This window comes from Macrotis lagotis, chromosome 6 (assembly GCF_037893015.1).
Source record: "Macrotis lagotis isolate mMagLag1 chromosome 6, bilby.v1.9.chrom.fasta, whole genome shotgun sequence".
Classification (NCBI taxonomy): Eukaryota; Metazoa; Chordata; class Mammalia; order Peramelemorphia; family Peramelidae; genus Macrotis; species Macrotis lagotis.
Window position 1 is genome coordinate 193,466,244 of NC_133663.1, and position 22,778 is coordinate 193,489,021.

At 33.6% G+C, this 22,778-nt stretch overlaps 1 protein-coding gene across 1 annotated transcript in view; it reads right to left on the reverse strand.

Annotated features, from left to right (window-relative positions):
- MRPS9 (mitochondrial ribosomal protein S9) overlaps positions 1-22,778 on the reverse strand; it is a 93,388-nt gene that overhangs the window by 47,136 nt on the left and 23,474 nt on the right. The window contains exons 2-4 of the mRNA XM_074192202.1: positions 19,154-19,333; positions 739-801; positions 616-646 (exon numbers count right to left, since the gene is read on the reverse strand). Coding sequence (XP_074048303.1) covers positions 616-646; positions 739-801; positions 19,154-19,333 — 274 coding nt within the window. The remainder of the gene's footprint in view (positions 1-615; positions 647-738; positions 802-19,153; positions 19,334-22,778) is intronic.

Consider the following 22,778-nt stretch of genomic DNA (forward strand, 5'->3'; position numbering starts at 1 on the left):
GACAGAGATGATGGTATCAGAACAGACTGAAATGCATTTTTTCCTTTCTTTCACTTTATTTTTCATGAGGTTTTATATTCTTATATTCTCTTAAACAAGAATATTTTTAGTAATGTGTAAATAAATTAAAGAAAATAAAAATATAATAAAATAAAATCTAGTTGGCCTTGAAACCAGAAAGACTTGGGTTCTAATCTCTTATCACATAGAAAAATGGCCATGTGACCCAGGACAAGTCATTTACTCTTTTCAGTGCTGTAGACAACTCTCTAAGTCATTGAATTCTACTAGTCCAAAAGACTTGATTTGGCAGACAAGCTCCTTCATTTGGGAGTCCTCAGTGAAATTACAAGGAAATTATAGGTACAATTCTAGTCCTCTTCCCTAAAGAAGAAAATTAAGACTAAATTTTTAATTGTTGAAGATGTTTCTGAAGGTTTCTTTTGGAAATTATAATTCTCTAATCCTTATTTTTTTAGTTTTAATTATACTGTTTCTGTTTTAAAGGGATTTTATACCTGTAAAAATTATTTTGGAAATTTTATCCAATTTATAATATAACAATTTTCCTCAAAGAAATGATATAAAAAGGAAATGGATCCTGGACTGACTTACCTCTACTCTTTGGGAAAATGTCATCAGGATGCTGCAAAACAAGTAAAAAGTACATTAATCACTAGACATAATAAGAAAAAACATAATGAAAACATTTTAAAATAGCAAATAAAATTAATATACCTTCATAATTGGCCTGGCCCTTTTTTCAAATAAGCCACTTGGGAAGAGATAGGCAATAGCTCTCTAAAAATAAACAAAGCATTTAAATTGTTAATTAAATCCAATTTTTAAAAAGCAATTAAATGCCTACTATATACAACTGTACAAAACAGACCTGAACTCCCATGCTTAAAATCTAGAATATATTATATAGATATGCAAATAAAATATAACATAAGTTAGAATATGACTGGTGCTAGGAGAGTTACAATGTGTTATTAAAAGAATACAGGAATTGCCTGGCTGTGTGACCTTGGGCAAGTCACTTAACCCCACTGCCTTAAATAAATAAAAATTTAAAAAAAAGAATGCAGAAAGGAGAGAGATAATTTCCATCTATATTATTATCCTGATAAGTTTGTGATTTCATTCAAGTGGGTATTCTCTCTATAACACAAAATACAGCACAGAAACCCATGGATTTCAATAAACTCCTCTAGTAGAAAAAAATTTTATAACCTTCTGATAATAAACTTCTCTGGACTTAAATGAGTCTTCACAGAACAGATAGGCCCAATTTCAAATGACACTTGCAATCAACAACTCAGGGTCATTTCTGTGGCATAAAGAGGCACTGAATGAAATAAGACCTTCATTTTAAGGACAGTGATGGAAAGGGAAAAAACACATCCCTGACAGAACCTGACACCCTGAACCTGTAATTTTAATGTGAACAGTGGAACCAGAGATATTAAGGATAAAATCTTTTCAAGTAATAACATGTGATTAAAAAAAAGCCCAAGAAGCACCTGGTACTACAAAATATATTCTGGAACACTCACTAAAGAAATAGTTTTTTTCTGTGTTTGCTTTCCTGCTTTCTGGAGATGAAGCATGGTATAGTAAGAAGAATATGAGTCTAAAGAACTGAGTCTAAATTTCAGCTCTACCCTGTGTGACCACAGACAAGTCTCTTAGCCTCTCTAAGCTTTAATTTCCTTGTTTATCAAGTGCAGAAAATGATATTAACAATATCTATATATCAAGATAGCTTTGAGAAAATTATTCTGTTGAAGCAGTACCTACATATGAAATGATTACTTAGTGCCTAACATAATGCCCATAGGACTTAGGCCAGTGTTTTGCACTTAATATTTACTGAATTAATGTTATTCATGGGAGAAAATCCTCTTATCCTTACTAGATGAAAAGAAGGTAGGCAGAAGTACCTAACTGATTCTAGTAGAAGGGACATAACTCTTAATACAAATATTAAGAAAAGCACAACTATCTCAGTATCTAGGACATGAAACAGAAGATACCAAGATTTGTTCATCTGTTAACTATGTCCCACTGCTAGTGATTTACAGAGGCCATAAAAAGTCTTGGGCAAGGAACAAAGGATCTTAGCTTCTCTGTTCAGAATTCTACCAACAATGCATCAGTGTATTTATTTTTCCATATGCCCTCTAGTATTTGTCATTTTCTTTTTTTGTTGTCATATTAGCCGATATGATAGATGTGAGGTGGTATTATAGAATTGTTTTTAATTTGCATTTCCCTAATCAAAAATAATTTAGAGAATTTTTTCATATGACTATTGATAGCACTCTTCTCCTCACCCGCCCCCCATCCTCGCCTAAGAACTTTGTCTCATGTTTAACAGAAAAAAAAAAAAAATTGAGGCCATTCACTCTTTTCCCCTCTTCCTCTTTTCCTATTACTCAGATGTCTTCTGATACTACCTCCTTTCTTACAACCCCATTTCAAAATTGAACTGATCTTACTCCTTAACAAGGCTAAACCCTCCCTACTTGTTTAGGTGATCTCATTCCATTCTCTCTCTTCCAAAAGATTGTCCATCTTGTTCATCTCTACTCCTCTACTTGTTTTCAATCTTTCTTTCTATACTGGCTCAATTCCTATTACCTACAAACTTACCCATGCCACCTATTTGAAAAACTTTTGATTCTTCTACTTCCAATCTCATTCTATATCTCTTTTGACCTTTATAGCTAAAATCCTTGGAAATGGTATCTCTACTCTCACTTTTTCCTTTACTCCAATATTTCTTTTGAACTTATTCAACTGAAAATATTTTCTTCAGTTACTAATAATTTCTTAGTGCTAAATTCAATATCTTTTTCTCAATTCTCATTCTCCTTGACCTCTCTTTAACCTTTAACACTGTTGATACTCTCTTCCTTCCAGGTTTTTGAAACAGCATTCTTTCCTGGTTCTCCTCTTACCTGACAACTCCTTCTCTCTCTTTTGCTGAATCCTTTCCCAGATCATAACCTCTAACTGGAGGTGTCCCTAAGGCTTTCTTCTATTTCCCCCTATTTCATTTGGTATCTTATCAACTTCCATAGATATAATTACCATTTCTATGCTAATGATTTTCAAATCTACCTATCCTGGCCCAGACTCTGCTAACATCCAACCTCACAACTCTAACTGGCTTTCAGACATTTCAAATCTGAAATCCTGTAGATATTTTAATCTTAATACATGCAAAATGGAACTCATCTTTCCCATTAAAACCTCCCTTCCAAATTACTATAGAGGCCAACACTCTCCTACCAGTCCCTCAGGCTCACGATCTAGGAGTCATGCTAGATTCCTCATTATGCCTCAGCCACCATATCAAAGCTGTTGTCTTGGTCTATCAATTTCATCTTTGCTCTATCTCTGGAATGTGTCCCTTCTCTTCTCTGACACTGCCATTACTCCAGTGCAGACCCATATCACCTCATCACACCATTACTGTAATAGGCTGCGGGAGAGTCTGTTTACCTCAAGAGTCTCCCCACTCCAATTTACTTTCCATTCAGTTTCTGAAATGATTTTCCTAATATGCAGGTCTTATCCTTCTACTCAATAAGCTCTGGTGACTTCCTATTGCCTCCAGGAGCAAATATTGAATACTGTGTTTGGCATTTGAAGTCCTTCATAGCATTCTACTTCTGCAGTCTTCTTACAACTTACTCCCTGACATATACTCTTGCTCCAGGGACATTGGCGTCCTTAGCTCTCCACAAGCATTCTTCTGAATCTGGACATTTCTCTGGCTGGCTCCATGCCTGGAATACTTTTCTCTCCTCTGAAAGGACTTACTGATCTCCTGGCTTCTTTTAAATTTCAGCTAAAAATTCTATCTTCTACTGGAAGCTTTTACCAACTGTTATAAAGTCCACTGCAGGAAATTAAAAAAAATATTTACTTGAAAATGTTCAATTAATAAAACTTTATATAGAGATGTACAATATATTATATAATATAATATCATCTGATTAAGATGATCATTGAACAAATTGAGAAATTATCTTCAAATTATGCTGGAGCTAGCTAACCATTGGAGGAAAAATCCATTTTCAAAGTTGACATTTTTTTAGACTGAATGATAAAATTCTATCTGATCAAGCTATATAAGCCACCAGGGTTATATATTATAAGCTGCTTGCGGGGGCAGCTAGGTGGTGCAGTGGGCCTTGGAGTCAGTAGAGCCTGAGTTCAAATTCGGTCTCAGACACTTATTAATTACCTAGTTTTGCCTTGCAAAAAACCAAAAACAAACAAAAAAAGAAATTAACTGTTAGAACTCAAACTGGGCATCTATTGTATAAGTTTGATGAGATGTGCTCAAACTCTTCTAATTAACATCTGCTTCAAGTATGGGACAAGTAAAATAGAAATAAAATTATCTATACTTTTTGAAGCTCCAATGAATGGAAAAAGAGGTCCATATGTTCCCTGTAAAAAATCTGGAAGGGCCCATTGAGATTATCTAGTCCAACATTCCTCCATTTGCAGATCAGAAATTGGGAACCTAGAGAGACTGAATGGTTAGCCTCTGGGTCATTGGGAATGTAGAACTTGAATTCAAGTTTTCTCACTGCTCTTACCACCATGCTGACTAGCCTAAGAGTTCCTTTATCCCACGTATAAGGAAAATTTCTTGGACAGCATCTTTTAACTGTCAGATGTTGTACTAGACACTGAAGAGGGATCCCGAGTTACATAAAACAATCCTTCCATTGTGGAAATTATGGAGGAGGAAAATGGGATATTTATTCTCCTTCTAGGTTAATAGTGCTGGGGGGTAGGAACAGAGATGTGACTATCACAATCTACCTGTCCTTATGCTTTCCTTGTCATATTCATGGCCTAGAATGTAACTGTCAGCACGCCTTTCTCTTCCAGACTCCCAAGCTAAGGTATAACCTACAAAGACTGGACATTCACTTGTTGGGGATATTATAGAAAGGATTCTTGTTAAATACATGTTGGTCAAGTTGACCTTTGAGATCCCTTTACAATCTGTTTCAGTGATTCTGTGAAATTAAATTCAGCAACAAAAAAACATGGGAAAGATATAACACACTTTATATAGAGGTTCATTAATGACAATAATTACAAATTCAGTAAATGGGGAGGGAGTATGTAAAAGATGGGGACAGGACAAAAAAGAAAATAGTAATTATTAAGTGTCTGAGACCGGATTTGAACTCAGGTACTCCTGATTCCAGGGCAGGTGCTCTATCCACTGTGCCACCTAGCTGCCCCCTTACCATTCCAATCAATGTCCATGGGGACAGGACAAAAAAGAACAGTTAAGAGTTGGACATGACCAGTGATGGCATTAAGTCAGTTTGCACTGGTTCAGTAGAATCAATACCTAATTTTATTGACTCTGGTGAACCAGTTGTTAATTCATTTGAATCCCACCACTGGACATGGCTGAACAACAACAACAACAACAAAGGCACTAAGTCAGGAATTCTTAACCATTTTTGTGTCAGGGACTCTTTCAGGACCTCTGCAGGTTACCATACATGCCTAAACCATACATGTCTAAAAATTATTATAGAGGTTGGAGTTGACAACTCTTTTCCTAAAAATCTCTTTAACTCATATGTGATTTACTGAAGAAACTACTGTCCATCCATTCAATAATTTTCAGGTGTATTTTCTGACTATGATCACTTTTTCCCCCTTACTAAAACTATGACTTACTGATGTATTTAACTCCTAATGACGATCTCCATCCTTTTCTTACTTCCTCTGTTTTTACTGTATTACTATTCTCCAATTTAATACTTGCCAACTCTGGTTTTACAGACCAACCTTTTTCAAATTCAGATAATAGTTACTGCCATTTATACTTTCAGATTTCTATTTTCTATCACACATTATTTCATGCATTCTTCAAAATTAATTCCTTAAATATTAGAGGACAAAATCAAATTGCATTTTAAGTTACTGTGTTATTGATAACATCAAAGTATGCCTTTCTTTCCTGTAAGCATGCAGAATAATAAATACATATGAGCATTAGTGTGAATTACAAATATTCTCCAATAAGAAGCAGCTTACTACTCAAAAATAATTGAAGACTTGCCATAGTGGGATGTCATTAAAGTTAAGGCACTACATAGAAGTGATAATTTCTTTTAAATGAAATTATGATAACTCCAACAGAGTGGAAAAGGGAAAAAAAAGTTAAAGTAGTTCATGTTTAAATAATGTGTGTGTGTTTTTGTGCATGTACGTGAATGGAATGAGAATAAGAGGTGATAGATAATCTCCAAAATGAAAGTTTTTGGGTAAGGTTGGTAACCATTTGCTTTTCTTGGCATTGGCCTATCTTGCTAGTACTCTGCTCCACTGTGAAAGGACAAAGAAATTGAATCTTAGCTGAGTAGATTATGCCATTCTAATTTAGACTTCAATAGTTAGGGGTCAGGGCCTCTTGCTACCATAGGAACTAATAATGAATTTAAATGCTTTCCTCCCTAGTTTCAGAAGCTAAAAGTAATAAAACTGAAAAATCTGTTTGCTGTGAAAATTATCCTAAAAATGCTGTAAAAAGTGCAATGTTTTAACATCAGTTATATAAGTATTTTTTGCTCGAGTATGAACAATCTAAGAAATAAACAAAAAAAGAATGTAGATAGGCTCTAACTGATCTTAACTAACTAGACTTTACACATTTCATAGGATAGGTAAAATGAACTTCAAGCATTCCAAACCTCTAAGAAATACATGATGTGAATCAATACATGTTATTAGAAGAGAAATCTTTTAGGAAGGGTAAGAGGAAAAGGAGATCAGTGGTGGTGGTTTAATTCCTCTTGGTACTCTTTAGTACCAATGCAGTTATATGCCAATCTGGCAAAAAGGGAGGTTGTACATGACAAAGTCTCCAATGACCAGATGAACACTAGCAACTTCTAACTTCTACTGATTTACATTGGAAGAAAACATTTCCAAAAGATTGTAAAATCAAGGGCAAAATGCTAGTGTTAGTGATACAAAAACAAAACCCAAAGTCATTGCTTTCAAAGAACTTAAATGGTATAGGAGGAAAGTGCATATGTAAAGATAGGTAAATATTTTTTTTAGGTTTTTTTTTTACAAGGCAAATGGGGTTAAGTGGCTTGCCCAAGGCCACACGACTAGGTAATTATTAAGTGTCTGAGGCCGGATTTGAGGCCGGATTTGAACCCAGGTACTCCTGACTCCAAGGCCGGTGCTCTATCCACTGCGCCACCTAGCTGCCCCAAAGATAGGTAATTATGAAATAAATACAAAGTAATAGGGGAAAAAGAAGATGAACAGTACAGGAACAAACAAAAAGAATCAGTTATGTTCTCTTGAAGGAAAAGTTTATGGAACATGAGTTGAGCCTTGAAAAGAACTAGGGATTACCAGATTAAGTACAAACATATAATGGGACCTTAATAAATGCTTATTGATTGATTGAATGTCAAGAGGCAGGAGAAAAGGAAAAGTATTCTGGGAATGGGATGAGGACTGATGATGGAATGTCACAGGGAGACCAGCAAGGAGGTCAATTTGGCTAAAATGCAGAGAAACTAAAAGGGTTTATAATTAAACTATTTCTGGATAGATAAATTGGAGTCAGATTATGAAGGGTTTTTAATGCCAAAACAGAAATATCTATTCTGTAATAAATCATTCGAGTCTATATTTTATCTTTGGGGAAGGAATATGTTTGAAAATGAAGGTGATAGGGGGCAGCTAGGTGGCACAGTGGATGGAGTACTGGTCCTGGAATCAGGAAGCCCAAGTTCATATCCAGAGTCAGACACATAATATTTACCTAGCTGTGTAACCTTAGGCAAGTTACTTAACCTCACATTGCCTTGCAAAAAACAAAAAAAATAAAAACAAACAAAAAAAAGAAAATGAAGGTATATAAAACAGAATATATCAATAAAATAGGAATAGGAGAAATAAAGCTAAAAAATCAGTTAAGGTTGACAAAGTATGCGTAAACGGGGCAGCTAGGTGGTGCAGTGGATGGAGCACCAGCCCTGGAGTCAGGAGTACCTGAGTTCAAATCCAGCCTCAGATACTTAATAATTACCTAACTGTGTGGCCTTGGGCAAGCTACTTAAGACTTAACCCCATTTGCCTTGCAAAATTTTTTTTAAAAAAAAAGGGTCCATGATAAGGACACAAACTAAGGTGAACAAATTAGGATTTAAAAAAAAGTGTTTTATAATGTGGCAAGAAGAGTGCTAAACACAAAGAATGTAAAAAAAATAGGAGCTTAGTTACTAATATGGGGAGATAAAACATAAGAGAAGAACATAAGGTAAACAAGTAGAGGAAGATGGGAAAGCATAGAAAATGTATGAGATTCTTTCTGATCTTTCCAAATTCAAAATAACAAAAAAGAAAAATTATTTATTAAAAACTCATCAAGACATTAATTATGGAATTATAAAAGCAAAATTAAGAGGAAGCTAGTGTATAAGTACTGAACTTGAATTCAGTTACAGGTGAGTTCAAATTCTTACTCTGATTTTTACTCCCTGTGCAATTCTGGGCAAGTCACTGAATTTTTAAGTGCTCCAAATAACTCCTTAGGATTTATCTACTAAGTCATGGATATGATTTCAAAAGATTGACAGAAGGAGCTAACAGTCTGGAAGAGGTTCAGTCAAACTATGTAAGTAAAGGAGAGAGATCACTCCTGAGGGAAGAGGATAACTTCATGGAGAAAATGGAATTTCGGGGCGGCTAGGTAGCGTAGTGGATAAAGCACCAGCCCTGAAGTCAGGAGTACCTGGGTTCAAATCCAGTCTCAGATACTTAATAATTACCTAGCTGTGAGGCCTTGGGCAAGCCACTTAACCCTGTTTGCCTTGCAAAAACCTAAAAAAAAAAAAAATGGAATTTCTCTTTTTAAAGTAATGGAATAATACTGGTGTGGCAAACAAAGCAGTCTGGGTAAAGAAATGGAGAAATCAAAGTGATAAAAAAAGAAAAAATAGAAATGAAAAATTTTAATTTTTTAAAAAATATACAAGCAACCAAAACAGTAGTCTTCTTATTTTTTTTAGTCTCCTTAGTTTTATATTATTTTATGTAATTTTAATTCCCTCCAAGTACAAATGCTAACACTGTTTTGTTAAGTACTGCTCAATACTGAAAAACAAAACATTGGTTTTTTAAATATAGCTTTGACCAGAACATGGTTTGCATTGTTATTTTTTTTATTTTGTAAGTAATAAGACAAGAATTTTTAAAGTACTATGTGCCAGTTACTGTGAAAGGCAAAAGGAAAACAAAGATAAAAATCAAACAGTCCCTAACACCTCAAGGAACTCACTTTCTATCTATTAATCTGTGTTTTATCAAAAACCAAAAGTAAGCTCCAAGTGATAAGTGATCCTATTCTTCAAATTTCAATGGAATCAAGAACCTTGTAGAAGACAGACATTAAAGCACTCTAAATCTCAGAAACCCCTTCTATCAAATCTCAACTAACTTCTACAGAGCAGGGATTCTTAAAGTTATATAGACTTAAAATTATAACTATTTCAAAAACTGGCTTCTTTTGTATTTCTATGTATCCTCTCTTATGCACCCAAAACTATTATCTATGAGAAGGGATCTAAACTGCCAAAAAGGTATATAAACACTAAAAGGGTTAAGATGTTGTTCTTGGCATAAGTCCCCAAATTCAAGAGCTCTGGATTTGGAGTCAGGAAAAAATTGGTTCAAATCTTTGTCATTTAACACATAACCTTGAAGAAGCAATTAACCTTTCTGGTCTTCAGTTTCCTCATCTTTAAATTCAATGTGTTGAATTATACGGTGCCTCAAGTTTTTTCCAGCTCTAGATCTATGATCTTATTGACCCTAGCTGAGCATCTCCACTTTAGCAATGGTCCTGCAAACCACTATAAAACTTATTTCTCTCACCCTCTACTAGATAATCAACTAAGAAGAAAATGAATTTCAAACTGAATATCAGCAATAAAAGACTCTCAACCTTAGAACACGAAGATTCAAAGAAGAAACAGAATGAATAAATAGAACAGAACAGCTTAATTAACAAAACAAGAGACCACTGAATTAGGAAAACTTTTGCATAAGTTATAGAACACTTGGGGAGTACTTCTTAAATTAAAAGTATTTAAAAAGTAAACTGAAACCAGGAAGAATTTTTAAAGTCAAAAACTAGACCAAGAACACAATCTGAAGTGAAAAATTAAGTAGAATAAAGCTCAATGTCTTTTCACTTTGGATGGGAGATACTAGAAAAGGGACAAAATACAAAATATTCTGATGAAAGAGCTTTTAAATTAAAAATTACTTTCTTTTATGCTTTTAAAATGCTGAAAAAGAAATCTCTGAACCAAGTAAAATAAAAGTACATTATAGGTTAAGTGTTAATTAAATATCCTTAAGATATATTTCCAATAAGATGAAATAAAGGAATAGACTAGAAACTATAAGCTCACCTAATTTTCTTTAATATTCTAGGAGAGGAGAAACTTATTTTCCATGTAAGTAAAATATTAATGAGCATTAATTCTTTATTTAAAAAATACATCTATAATACAAAAACACAGAAAACTAAAATTAATTTTTCTTGGATATTTTAACACCACATATATTCAATGGGTAGTCAATAACCATCACATCTACAGAGTAACTTAACAAAATTGAGTTTCTAAGAGAACCCACTTTTTGAAAAGTATTCTACATATTAATTTGGTTTCAATAGTTAGTAATCATTTTTAAAACTTTTTTCAAAACTTAAATGTGTAATATTTATATTAAATACAAGAACAGAAAATGACTTATAGATTTTTGAAAATACTAGGTAGATTAAGTTGAAAAATGGTTATACACATAAAGTGAATAATAATAAAAGTTTATCTAAGTAGATCATGATGCTTAATCTCTGATGAATAAAAAAAATTTCAGAATTAAACTTGAATATCAATGATCTTGTCTGTTTGATGAAAGGAAGACAAAGTATTTACTATATCCTTAAGCTTAAATTGAGAACTAAAAAAAGATTACAAACTCAAATGGAGAGAAGCACTGGGTCAAGACTGCAATCTCTATTAATTAGGTATCCCAGCTGGGCAGTGGGTATGCAGCTGTTAACTTGATCAATGACTTACCTAAATGTCATCTCTACTGATTCGCTTATAAATTACCAGCAAGTGAGACTAATGTACAGGTGCTAATTTATTTAAACTGTTCTCTGCAGTTCTACATAGCTTTATAAACTGCATCTGGCACCTAATGTTAGCTGTCAGTTGTACTTAGACATGCCTGTCCTAACGACTCTGTTCATTAGAAATGAGCACAAATTATGAAATATTGTGAAAAATGATACATCAAATGGAATGGGCACAGCAAATCAATTAGAGAAACTTCATACAGCATATTCACACTTAGGAGAATAAAACATTCTGGTTTCAGAGCAAGGTCTATAATACCAATTAAAAAGTAATTGGTAGACTTCTGCAGTTATATATCAATTTGCTAGCTTTCCCCCTAAAATTCAAAAGTAATGCATAGCTTAACTTTAATTCCCAAATATAAGCATTAGTAAATTCCATATTCAAAACAGTTAAAAAAAAGACTGAAATATCTTTAATTACTATCTCAAATTTAAAAATTCAAGATCTACGTGTATAATATACAAAGACAAGGAAGGATACATTAAAGTCAATTTCTAAAATGCTTTGAATAAACTGATTACTACAATGATATGAAGATACATATACAAGCATACTGACTATTGGAATTATAAAGCCTGGTAGTTCTGCTACCAGTTGTACTAATCACTTTCTTTTTATAACAGAAATTTAAACATACATAGCAAATAATGGCATGTATTTAAAATTATTTTCAGCATCTAACTGTAAGTTGAAAAACTAAATTTATAGAACAGATAGATGTGTGTTCCTATAGTATTCTATTCTCTTTTAAATCTTCTGGGACCCAGGTTCAAGTCTTACCAGCTTCTGAAGTCCAATCAGATTGCCCTTCTTGCTACTCATCACATATAACTCCCCTCCAATTTATATGCCTCTGCACTGGCTGTACTCCATGCCTGGAACACATTCCCTTTTTCACTTGTCACTTAGAATTCTTGATTTCTTTTAAAGCTCAGTTCAAATATCACTTTATAATTGGACTATAGCAGAAGCTTCACCTGAGTGACTATCTGTAAAATAAGTTAGACTACCTATGTTCTCTGAGTTCCCTTCCAGTTTTAAATCTATGCTCCTGGGAAGTATGATACTAAAATATTTGTAAGCTAATACAGAGTACCACTAATGGCACCTAGTAGCTTGGTTTATAAACAACAACCACTGCTATAGGGAGATTTGCTTCTTTATAATTTGTTCATTCAATATACTATACACAGAAACCAATGAGCTTCCTTTTGTTCATTCTAAATCAGAAGCAAAATGAGAACTCTGTGGTTCAAATTTCTAAAAATGTCTATGAAAAGGTGGTTCTTGTTAAATGATGGACTCTCCAGATTGTTCACCTTCCTTCTTTCCATTTGGTCACACTTTCTCCTAGATGCCATACTCTTCAGCTAAGCAGACTTGGATCATGCTGCTACCACTCAGTTACTATAATAGGATTTGAGAGGCTGGCTGACTTTTAGCGAGTTCAGGCATCTAAAAGACAGAACTTTCATCTGAAAGAGGGAAGAGACAAAAGGGAGCTGAAAAATGGCAAGTGTTCTGGGTGGGAACAAGAAGAGAAGCCAAGTCTGGAAACCAAGCCTGGGAAGGGGAAGGAGGGCAGGCTTGCTAGGGCCTAACTTCCATGATAGGAGGACCTCAGGACTGGAAGAAGGGGAAGACTCATAGAGATATTCCAAGGGAGTAAAAGGTTGCACCAAGGGGAAGAGGCCCTGGGTCTTCAGGGATATTTTAGGATAAGCCAGGAGTTCTGAAGCCAAGAGAAGAAAGTTGGGAACAGGGCTGGGAGGGAATTGAACCTCAAAGTAACTGAGGCTGAGAGAGTGAAGGATAATCTAAATACAGAAATAAATATCATCAAGATTGTTGTGAATGCTTGAGTTCACAGGAGAGAACTTTTTACTCTTAGAGTTTCGTAATTCTAATTGTTACAAACAATTCTAACAAGTTTGGGCATGGCAATTGAGATACTATACATTTTATACAGGGTGGGAAGAGTCACACAAGAATAAAAAAAATTGATAGCAGATAATCTGTTAGAGTACTAGAATCAATCCACATGCATGAAGTTCTTCTTATGTGCTAGACACTGTCAAGTGGGAGGGATACAAGGAAAAATAATTGCCCTCAGTTTAATTCTCATCTTATCATGCTCCTGGAAAGTACAATACTAAAGTATTTGTAAGTTAACACAAAATACCATTAATGACATCTAGTAGCTTGGTTTAAAAACAACCACAACCACTGGTATAGGGAGATTTGCTTCTTTATAATTTGTTTAGAAATACACAGGAAAAATACAGAATGGATGGAATGTAACTTAGAGACTGGGGTATGTATAGGGAGGAGTGGATCGAGGACCAGAAAAGTCCCCCAAGACATGGTTCTTGAGCTGTGTCTTAAAGTCAAAGACTCTAAGAGTCAGAGGTTGGGAGGGAGAGTGCGACAAGGCTCCAGAATACAGTGCAAAGGCTTGGAAATAGGAGAAGGCATCCTGGACACAGAATAGAAAGTAGGCCTCTATGGCTGAATTGTAAAGTTCACAGAATTAAATAAAACAAACATTTATAAAAGCACAGAGGCCTGGATCACTTTTTGTGGGGGGAAAAACAAGATACATCAGGAATCTCTTTTAAGGGTATCACCAACCACTGTAAGGACACAGAATAATTATATATTCATAATGACAACAGGCTTCAAAAGGTCAAATTGTGTTCATTAGGGTCTGTTTGGCCCTTCTGGATTTCTGCAGGAGCTAATTCCAAAAGCATATATCAAGTCTATTTGATATGTCTCGTAGTTAGACCACAGGATTCAACAACAAATGAGAAAGATAAAAGGAAAAAAAATGATATGAAATCATCACCATTCTCACCTATCTATTCAAAAAGCCACTATTTCTGAGAAATAGGAAGAGAATAAAGAAGTCATTCCTAAGGTCTACCTCCATTTCTTATAAAAGTTTAACAGATGTAAAGCAGTTGTCAAAATCAGGTGGACAAAAGGGTTCAGAATCAGACTAGAGAACCAAGTTACTTAAATCTCCCTGAGAGTGGAGACTGAAGAGAACCAAAGCAACAGTGGTTCAGAATATAAATTTATCTGCAAAACAGATGGTAATATATATATCACCTGACAAAACAATGAAAACTGAAGGGGGAAAAACAAGTTTGCAATGACTGAGACACAATGAGACAAGATCATGCTAAGAATTTAAAAATGAAACTGCAAGGGCAACATGCAAACAAAAAAGGAAACATTCTTTCACTTTTTCTAATCAGATCTTTTCCCCACCTGATGCCAACAGAACTATCAACTTTGGACTTTTTAAATATCTTTTGGTCATGATATGGCATATGAAGAGGCAGAAATGATGCTAAGGTTGAGGATGACAAGAGCAGCTGGATCAGGTCTACTACAGAGAGGAAATCTGGGCTGGAAGTGATAGAATTGTGAAGGGATTTGAGAGATTGATTCTCAAGATGTCTGAAAGAGGAAAAGACATTGATAAAAAGGGGGAACAAAAAAATCACAGATGGCATCAACAAGAAAGAAAAAGGACATCAATAACTAGTGATTCATATGCCTAATTTCTCATCTTTTGAAATCATGAGGAATATACATGTACAAAAATATTCATAGCAGCTCCTTTCATAGTGATAAAGAACTGGAAATTGAGGGGAAGTCCATCAATTAAGGAAAGGCTAAACAAATTGTGGTAAATGAATGGGTATTGTTCTATAAGAAATCATGAGGGATGGGACTTCAGAATAGCCTGGAAAGACCTGCAGGGACTAATGCTGAGTGAACTGAACATTACCTGAAGAACAATTTACACACTCACAGCAACATTGAGTGATGGTCTATGATTGTTCATTTCAGTAGTACAATAATCAAAGGCAATTCTAAAAGACTTGTGATGGAAAATACCATTCATACCCAGAGAAAGAACTATGGAGTTCAAATGCAGATCAAAGCTTGCTATCTCCAATTTTTAAAAGTCATCTTCATTATTGTTTTTTTTTCTCTAATGCTTTTCTTTCCATTTTGATTTGATTCTTCTTTCACAATATTATCAATATGGATCTATGTTTAGTAAGGTTTTATACACATATAGCCTATATTACATTGCTTTCTGTCGGGGGAGAGGGAAGAGAAGCGATGGAGAGAAAAAATCTAAAATTGCAAAAAAATTTGCATGTAGTTGGAAAGAAATAAAATACTATTTCTGAAAAAAAATCATTAGGAATATGCTACATCATATCAAAGAGAAATGAGAATATGATGAAAACAAGTAGGCTTTACAAGTGATAATCTTCAGTAGACCAGATCAATATATCTTGAGACACTGCATGTTGGTTATTAAACTAGATCCAGAATAGAATAGAAGAAAAAAAAAGTAGATGAAATTCCATGCTATGTTTCTAACTATCCCCAGTCTGCTTTTTGGAACAAAAGCACTTCTTTTTAACAGTGACATTCTACTGGTGATGTATATGGTTATGGATAGAACACGCATAATATATATATAAAAAGAGCAAAATTTTAGGTGGTCTAAAAGGCAAATATATAGAAGGCCAATAGAAGGCAAAAATAGAATTAGCAGAGGGAAAATCAAAGGCTCAGCATTATAGAAAGAATTAAAAAAAAAAGAAGTCATTAAGTTTCATTTCCTCATCATACAGATAAGGCCCAGAAAGATATAATTTATACAAAGTCAGAGGAATAGTAATAAGGAATCAATTTAAAAATAAGAATCTTACTAACTATAGTTTGTATGAAAGAAGTTGTGTAAGGGATAGCATCTAGAAGAAGTATAATCAGAAAAGGAAGCAGATTGGTCATAAAAGCAAGACCAAGAGATATTTGATGGGAGGAAGGGAGGAGGAAGAATGCAAACATGTGAAATGGGTTGCTCATATTGGATTTATGGGCAGAAATGAAAAAGAATCATAAAGGAAGAGAAGATATGGATACGCCAAAATTCTACCTCTGAATAAAGTTCCTACTTTGAAATTATGGATCTCTCAAATACCATAAAATTATTTCTTGGTATAGACAAGTTACTTCATAAAGGGTTTTGTACCATACCATTTCTTTTCCCCTTACTTATATAAATTGCCTATAAGCGGCATTACAGACAATTCAAGGACAAAAGTAATAATCATTGGATGATTTTGTTTAGCACATTATTACTAATAGTAATAATAAGAACGAATATAATATACTGGAACACATTAAGTTAAATAGGCTAATAATTATATCTATAAGTAAGTATCCAAATTTTCCAGAGCTGCTTTATTTTTCTGAGCCTATTATATCATTCAGACGCACAGATACAAACCCGCACCCACACACCCACTCATGTTACCTTCCTGGCATAGTGGGTAGAGTGGAGTCATAAAGATCTGAGTTTGAATTATGACTCAGAAAAAGTCTTATTAGATTGTTTGCTTTGCTCCAATTTTTTAAATTACAAAATTAAAATAATAGAACTTACTTCGTAGGTCGTGTGAGGATCAAAATGAGATAATATATTTAAGTACTCTGCCAACTTTTAAAGTGTCAGTTATTATCTCAATACACTGGCAAAACAAGCACATTTTATCTGGCAAATAAAGCGATAATTTGAGAACTAAAATTATGCCTTTGAAGTTTAATCTTTTTAACTAAAGTTAGTGTTTACTAACTTCCATTATTTAGTGATCTTATAATACAGAATGATTGTTTTTCAAAGTATAGATTTTCTTGAAACACTGATAGACTAAATCCCTCACTTATTTCAAAGTTTAATTTCAAGGCAATGGGGTTAAAGTGACTTGTTCAAGGTCACACAGCTAGGTGGTTATTAAGTGTCTGAGACCAGATTTGAACTCCTGACTCCAGGACTGGTACTCTATCCACTGAAACACCTAGCTGCCCCCCCCCCCAAAAGTATTTAATGTAAATATTTACAAATATGACTTCTATTGATGCTTCTAGCTATCATTAGCTTGACAGTTGAAGAGAGTGTTAGACTTGGATTCAGGAAAATCTAATTTCAAATCCTGCCTATAATGTGGAGACCTGAGCAAATCACTTAACTTCTCTCAGCCTCAGTTTCTTATCTATAAAATGGGGGTTAATAGCACCTATCTCACAAATTGCTGTGAAGATCAAAATGAGTTAGTACTCTGTAACTTTAAACAAAAGTACTCTGAAAACTTAAACTGACAAATAAATCAAAATTATTTTTTTGTTTTGTTTTTTTTGCAAGGCAATGGAAGTTAAATGAGTCGCCCAAGGTCACACAGCTAAGTATTAAGTATCTGAGGCAAGATTTGAACTCAGGTCCTTCCAACTCCAGGGCCAGTATTCTATCTACTGTGCCAACTAGCTGCCCTTCAGTAACTGCTATTATTATAGAAATTAAGTTATGTGGGGAAAACTAGCTTCTAAATACATTTATAAAATAATCAGTTCAGCTTCAACCAATTCCTCGTGGAGTTTAACTATGTATTCTAATCGAGTCTTATTTAATTCATATTCTCATTTCACTCTGGGTTGAATGCTACCTAAAATATGGCCTTCATGTCTTAGAAAATTTTGAATTACTTAAAAATGAGATAAATAATACTTAAAGTAATAATGCTCTCTCCCTTAAGCTCACCCTGTGTACTCCATATAATATCTAGAAAAAGAAAAACCAAAGAAATGATACACCTAGAGCCTCCCATTCTATCTTACTCATTATTCTGAAATGGTAGTTTGTCAAAATTTAAAAAAACAAACAACTAAACTGAGAATTTTTTTTAAAAAGTAATTTACATGGCTTGTAAACCCTGTTCCAAATTACATCTTAATGGGAACTTTTCTTTTTAAAACCATCAGACTCTCTCTTAGTTTTGATTAAGCCTTCTAGACAAGGCTTTTATTATTTTTATTACTACGTAACTAAAAAATTAGCAATAAATTATGTAATGTAACCAGTTATGATACTATCATTTTAGTATTATTCATAAAATGGGTAGATTGTCTAAAACACAGAATTAGCATAGATTACTACTACTCCCCACCAATCAAAAAAGAATGAAACAAAAATAAAAGTTCAGCTAAGAATCAATGGGTGAAGGGGAAGTTGCTATTAAGGTTTTCCTTTTAATGAGATGTCTGGACAAGATAAATATAATTATGATAAAAAAGAATCATGATTTTATCAAATATTTTAACACTTTGATAAAGATCAGACTTTGTAGTAAGATTCTTATACCTGGCTATAAATTAACCCTAACATTTAAGAATAAGATTACACAGATGTTGGAGCTGGTATTTTTAACAGAACAAACTAAATAGTTTTTAGTTAAATTAAACAATTTATTTAGCTATTTTAGGTTACATGGCAATCAAATGTCATTAATTATCATTCAAAGTTTTCCAATTTAACATAATGCATATCTGGCTGTAAGAGAACTAGAACTAAAAGTGGATGCAATTCTCAAATCACTAGAAACTTTTTAACATATTAAAGACATTAACATGCCAAATTCAGGTATTTTTACAGGATTTTTCATAAAGCTGACATTTTCATTATAATATGATATATCATCTTTAAGAAAAACATAACCTATGTGTAACACAGAAACATTTACTCATTATTAAATCATTTCAACACTTGTAGAGGTCTAATGACTTGAAACAAGATTATTACTATTTAAAACTAAAAACAATATGCAATAAAAGACACAAAAATGTACTTCCTATATTGAGATGTCTGACCTTACACAGTAGTATTCTATTCAAAGTCAAATTTCCTATTTGAGAAGTATAAATGACATTTTTCATTCATCTAGCAAAATGATTAAAATTTAGGGAGATCTAAGGGACTCATGTTAGTAATGTGTTTTCAATATCAACTCTGGAGTAAATTATTTCTCCAACAGAACAACTCTACTTACATCAATATCCTCTTGGGTAAAAGTTTCTGGATCCTCTCCCATCATGTTGGCTAAATGTCTCTTTCCTATGTTGAATTCTTCAATCTGTTTTTTAATAAAAGCTACTGTATATTCTTCACGTCCTGAGGTTGCAACATTTTTCTTCTGTGCTGTGCTGGTGTTGTGTATTAACCTTAATACCTAACCAAAAATGTAAAAAAAGGGAAATTTTATTAGGTTCCTGCAATAGTCATCTCTCAACAAGAGTCTGTAAGCATTCATCATCTCTAAATAAAAAAGCTATCAAAGGGTAAGGAAGGAGTGTTTATAATTGGACTGAGGTAAAGAACATTAACAAACTTGCTAAGGTTCCTTAGCAATGTTAAAGAAAAACTTACATATAGCATCTTGAATAGTCCAATATTTCAAACTAAGATATGGAGCCTATTAACTATTCTATGCATTTACATTTAAAACACAAAACATAGATAATATTTTTAATTATGATCTTTATCAAGTATGAACACAATAAAATACAAAACTATTTACTAAATAAATAATTGGAAATATGCATAAAGATGCAAAATATTAAGTAGAAGCTATTATAAAGCAAAGTCAATTTATAAACAAGCATTTATTAAGCACCTCCTATACAATAGCAAGGATAGTATCACTGGATGGTAGAATGTGTGGAGGGGAGTAAAGTATAAGAAAGTGAAAAGAGGGAGAAGTAGGGGCTGCTATGCCACCTGACAATCATACACAGGGCCCCAAAGAGCCACTGGTGAAGAGTTCTCCTTGATTCATTTCTAACTCCTGGCATGGACAAATGATGCCCCTACCCCTCGCCCCCCTCCCCCCCCAACACTTCTGCTTTTGTTAAGCATTTGCCCAAGGCTAAGAGTAAATATGGAATAATGGGGATGATTTCTGAATCAAAAAGACCTGGATTCGACAAGTATAGTTTCTGACACACTTGTGGTATGATACTGGGCAAGTCAGCTATCCTTTGGATTCTCTTGATAATTAAGACTGTAGGTTGCAGAGGGATCAATCTGCTTTGCTAGGGAAAATTCCTCACTAGAAGCTCTTTAAATAATTCATGTATCTGTTATATTTTTTAAGTATAATAAATAAACAGAAGGCTGTGGTGATGTGCCATGATTCATATGTTTTTCCTAATAGTTTATTTTTCATTTTTGTCCTTTTTCATTTTTGTTTGATCGATGTCAGGTTCTGTTTGGAACTTCATTTTTCTTGTTTATAATTTTAAATATCAGCTTTGGTTCTTCTATACATGGTCAAATGTATTTGTTAATGGAAGTTTTTTAAAACTTAGCAATAAAACGTTACTCTCATTCTTCTCACTTTTTTCTCACATAAAATAACTAAGTTCTAATCCTAGTTCCACCATTTACTAGAAACAAAGGCAACATATTTCAATAAATAATAATAAAAATAGGTTCAGTTTACCTTGAGAACAAATTACACAAGCTTCATATTTAACTGATAGGGTAAAGGAGTTGCTCAACTAAATATAAAGATGATTTCTTATCGTTAGCAATTAGGTTCAACATGCTAGTTTTTGAAATAAGAGCTTTCACATCATTTTAAATATCAGTAATTATATTACACTGGCTGCTGCTGATCCCTTTGTGCTAAGACATTGAAAATTTCTCCCCAAGGCACTTCACCTCTGACAAAGTGGTTACAGAACCAGAAAAAAATATGTTCAGATGACATTCAGTTGTCATTCAGTGGTCTGGTACAACGAGATCATATTCTTTTTCTAATCTTTTTTTTGGCTTTTTTTGATTATTTTAAATTGATTTAAATCCATCTGTCATTATAGTTAAGTAGAGAGGAAAAAGGCTAGAGGACTAACAACTGAACTTGTTGATAATATTTAAATATTCTCATAATCATTGGTGTTTTAGAGAATGCTTTTATGTATTAAGAGTTTGTAATTCTCCTTTTTGGAATTTTTTAACCATTTAGGGCTTTGGGAAGCTGTAGAAATAGCTTTGACCATCTAATAAATTTAATTGTCTACATATCTAAGATAGCAACTGTATCCAGAAACATTTTACATAGAAATTTTCCCCAAATGCTTTTTATTAGTTGCATTAATTTTGTTTACACAAAAGATTTTCAATTTCATGCAGCTATTTGGGCATTATTTCCTAATTCTATCTTTAAATATAACATTTTTTTTCCTAACAAAGTGGATCATTAAATACAACAGAGTGACTCAATTAATCTACTTTTGAAAAGTGTAACAAGGGGGCAGCTAGGTGACACAGTGGATAGAGCACTGGCCCTGGAGTCAGGAGGACCTGAGTTCAAATTTGACTTCAGACACTTACTAGCTGTCTAGCTATGTGACCCTGGGCAAGTCAGGTAGCCCCATTGCCTTAAATAAAAACAAAGAAAAGAAAAAAAGAAAAGTGTAACAATTGGTAGAAAAGGCAATTGTAATTCTTCCTTTTATTTTTTTTTTAAATTTAAGGCAATGGGGTTACGTGATTTGCCCAAGGTCACACAGCTAGGAAATTATTACATGTCTGAGGCTGGATATGAACTCAGGTCCTCCTAACTCCAGGGCCAGTGCTCTTTCCACTGAGGTACCTAGCTACCTAGCAAATGTAATTCTATGGACCTCTATAATACAAAAATTAAGGGATAAGTACTGTGTCTTATTGGGATATAAATTTCTTCTGCTCAGCAAAATGCAAGCATACAGCTCTTTTAAAACATTTTGGTTTTCATAAACAACATACTTTTACACTTTCCACAATAGTTTCAAAGGGGTTATACTATGCTGATTAACTAAAAGTAAAAATATTATGAAATTATAAAGTGGTGATTTGTAACATTAAATAAACTCATTTTGAGTAGGGATTGTTTCATTCTTTGTTATTGTAGCCCCATCACCTGGCACTTAGTAGGCAATTAATTTTTTTCTTGCTGTTAACTCTTAGAAATGTGGTATGAGACATTGGGGAAAACAACATTTTAAAAGTTTTGTTAAATTCATAAAACAGGCATGACTGCTTATGCATATGGTCATGTACAGATTTTATTTGAAAAAATTAAACATTTAATAAAAAATTATTACTGATGCCTTTTTTGTTACATGAGTTATTTCCAGATATAGATCTTTCCTACCCATTTCCTCACATCCTTCATCAAAGAATTATCCCTCTAGGAAAATTAAACGACAACCCTGTGACACCATTTACATTGTGACAGCATTTACATTTTGTATCCAGTCATAGTTTCCAGTATACAAACAAGTGGAAAATGTCTCATCATCTGTTGTAGGGGTCCAGAATTGATCACTGCACATTGAATTTAATCTAAATTCACTTGCTATGGTAAAAGAAATAATTTACTAAGGCCCTGTAGGCTAAGTTAATTTTTTCCTAAAGATATGAAAGATATTACCAATACCTGATTGAACCAGAGATCAAAAAATAGGTTGTGAGGAAGTAGAGGCAGTGAGTGTAGATGGCTTTTTCTAGGCATTTGATTATGAAAGGAAGGTGAGATATAGGACATGGAGAGAGAGCAGATTCAAGTCATTTGACATCTTCAAGTTTCCAAGATTCATAAATATCCATGAAACAGATATTCCACTGACATG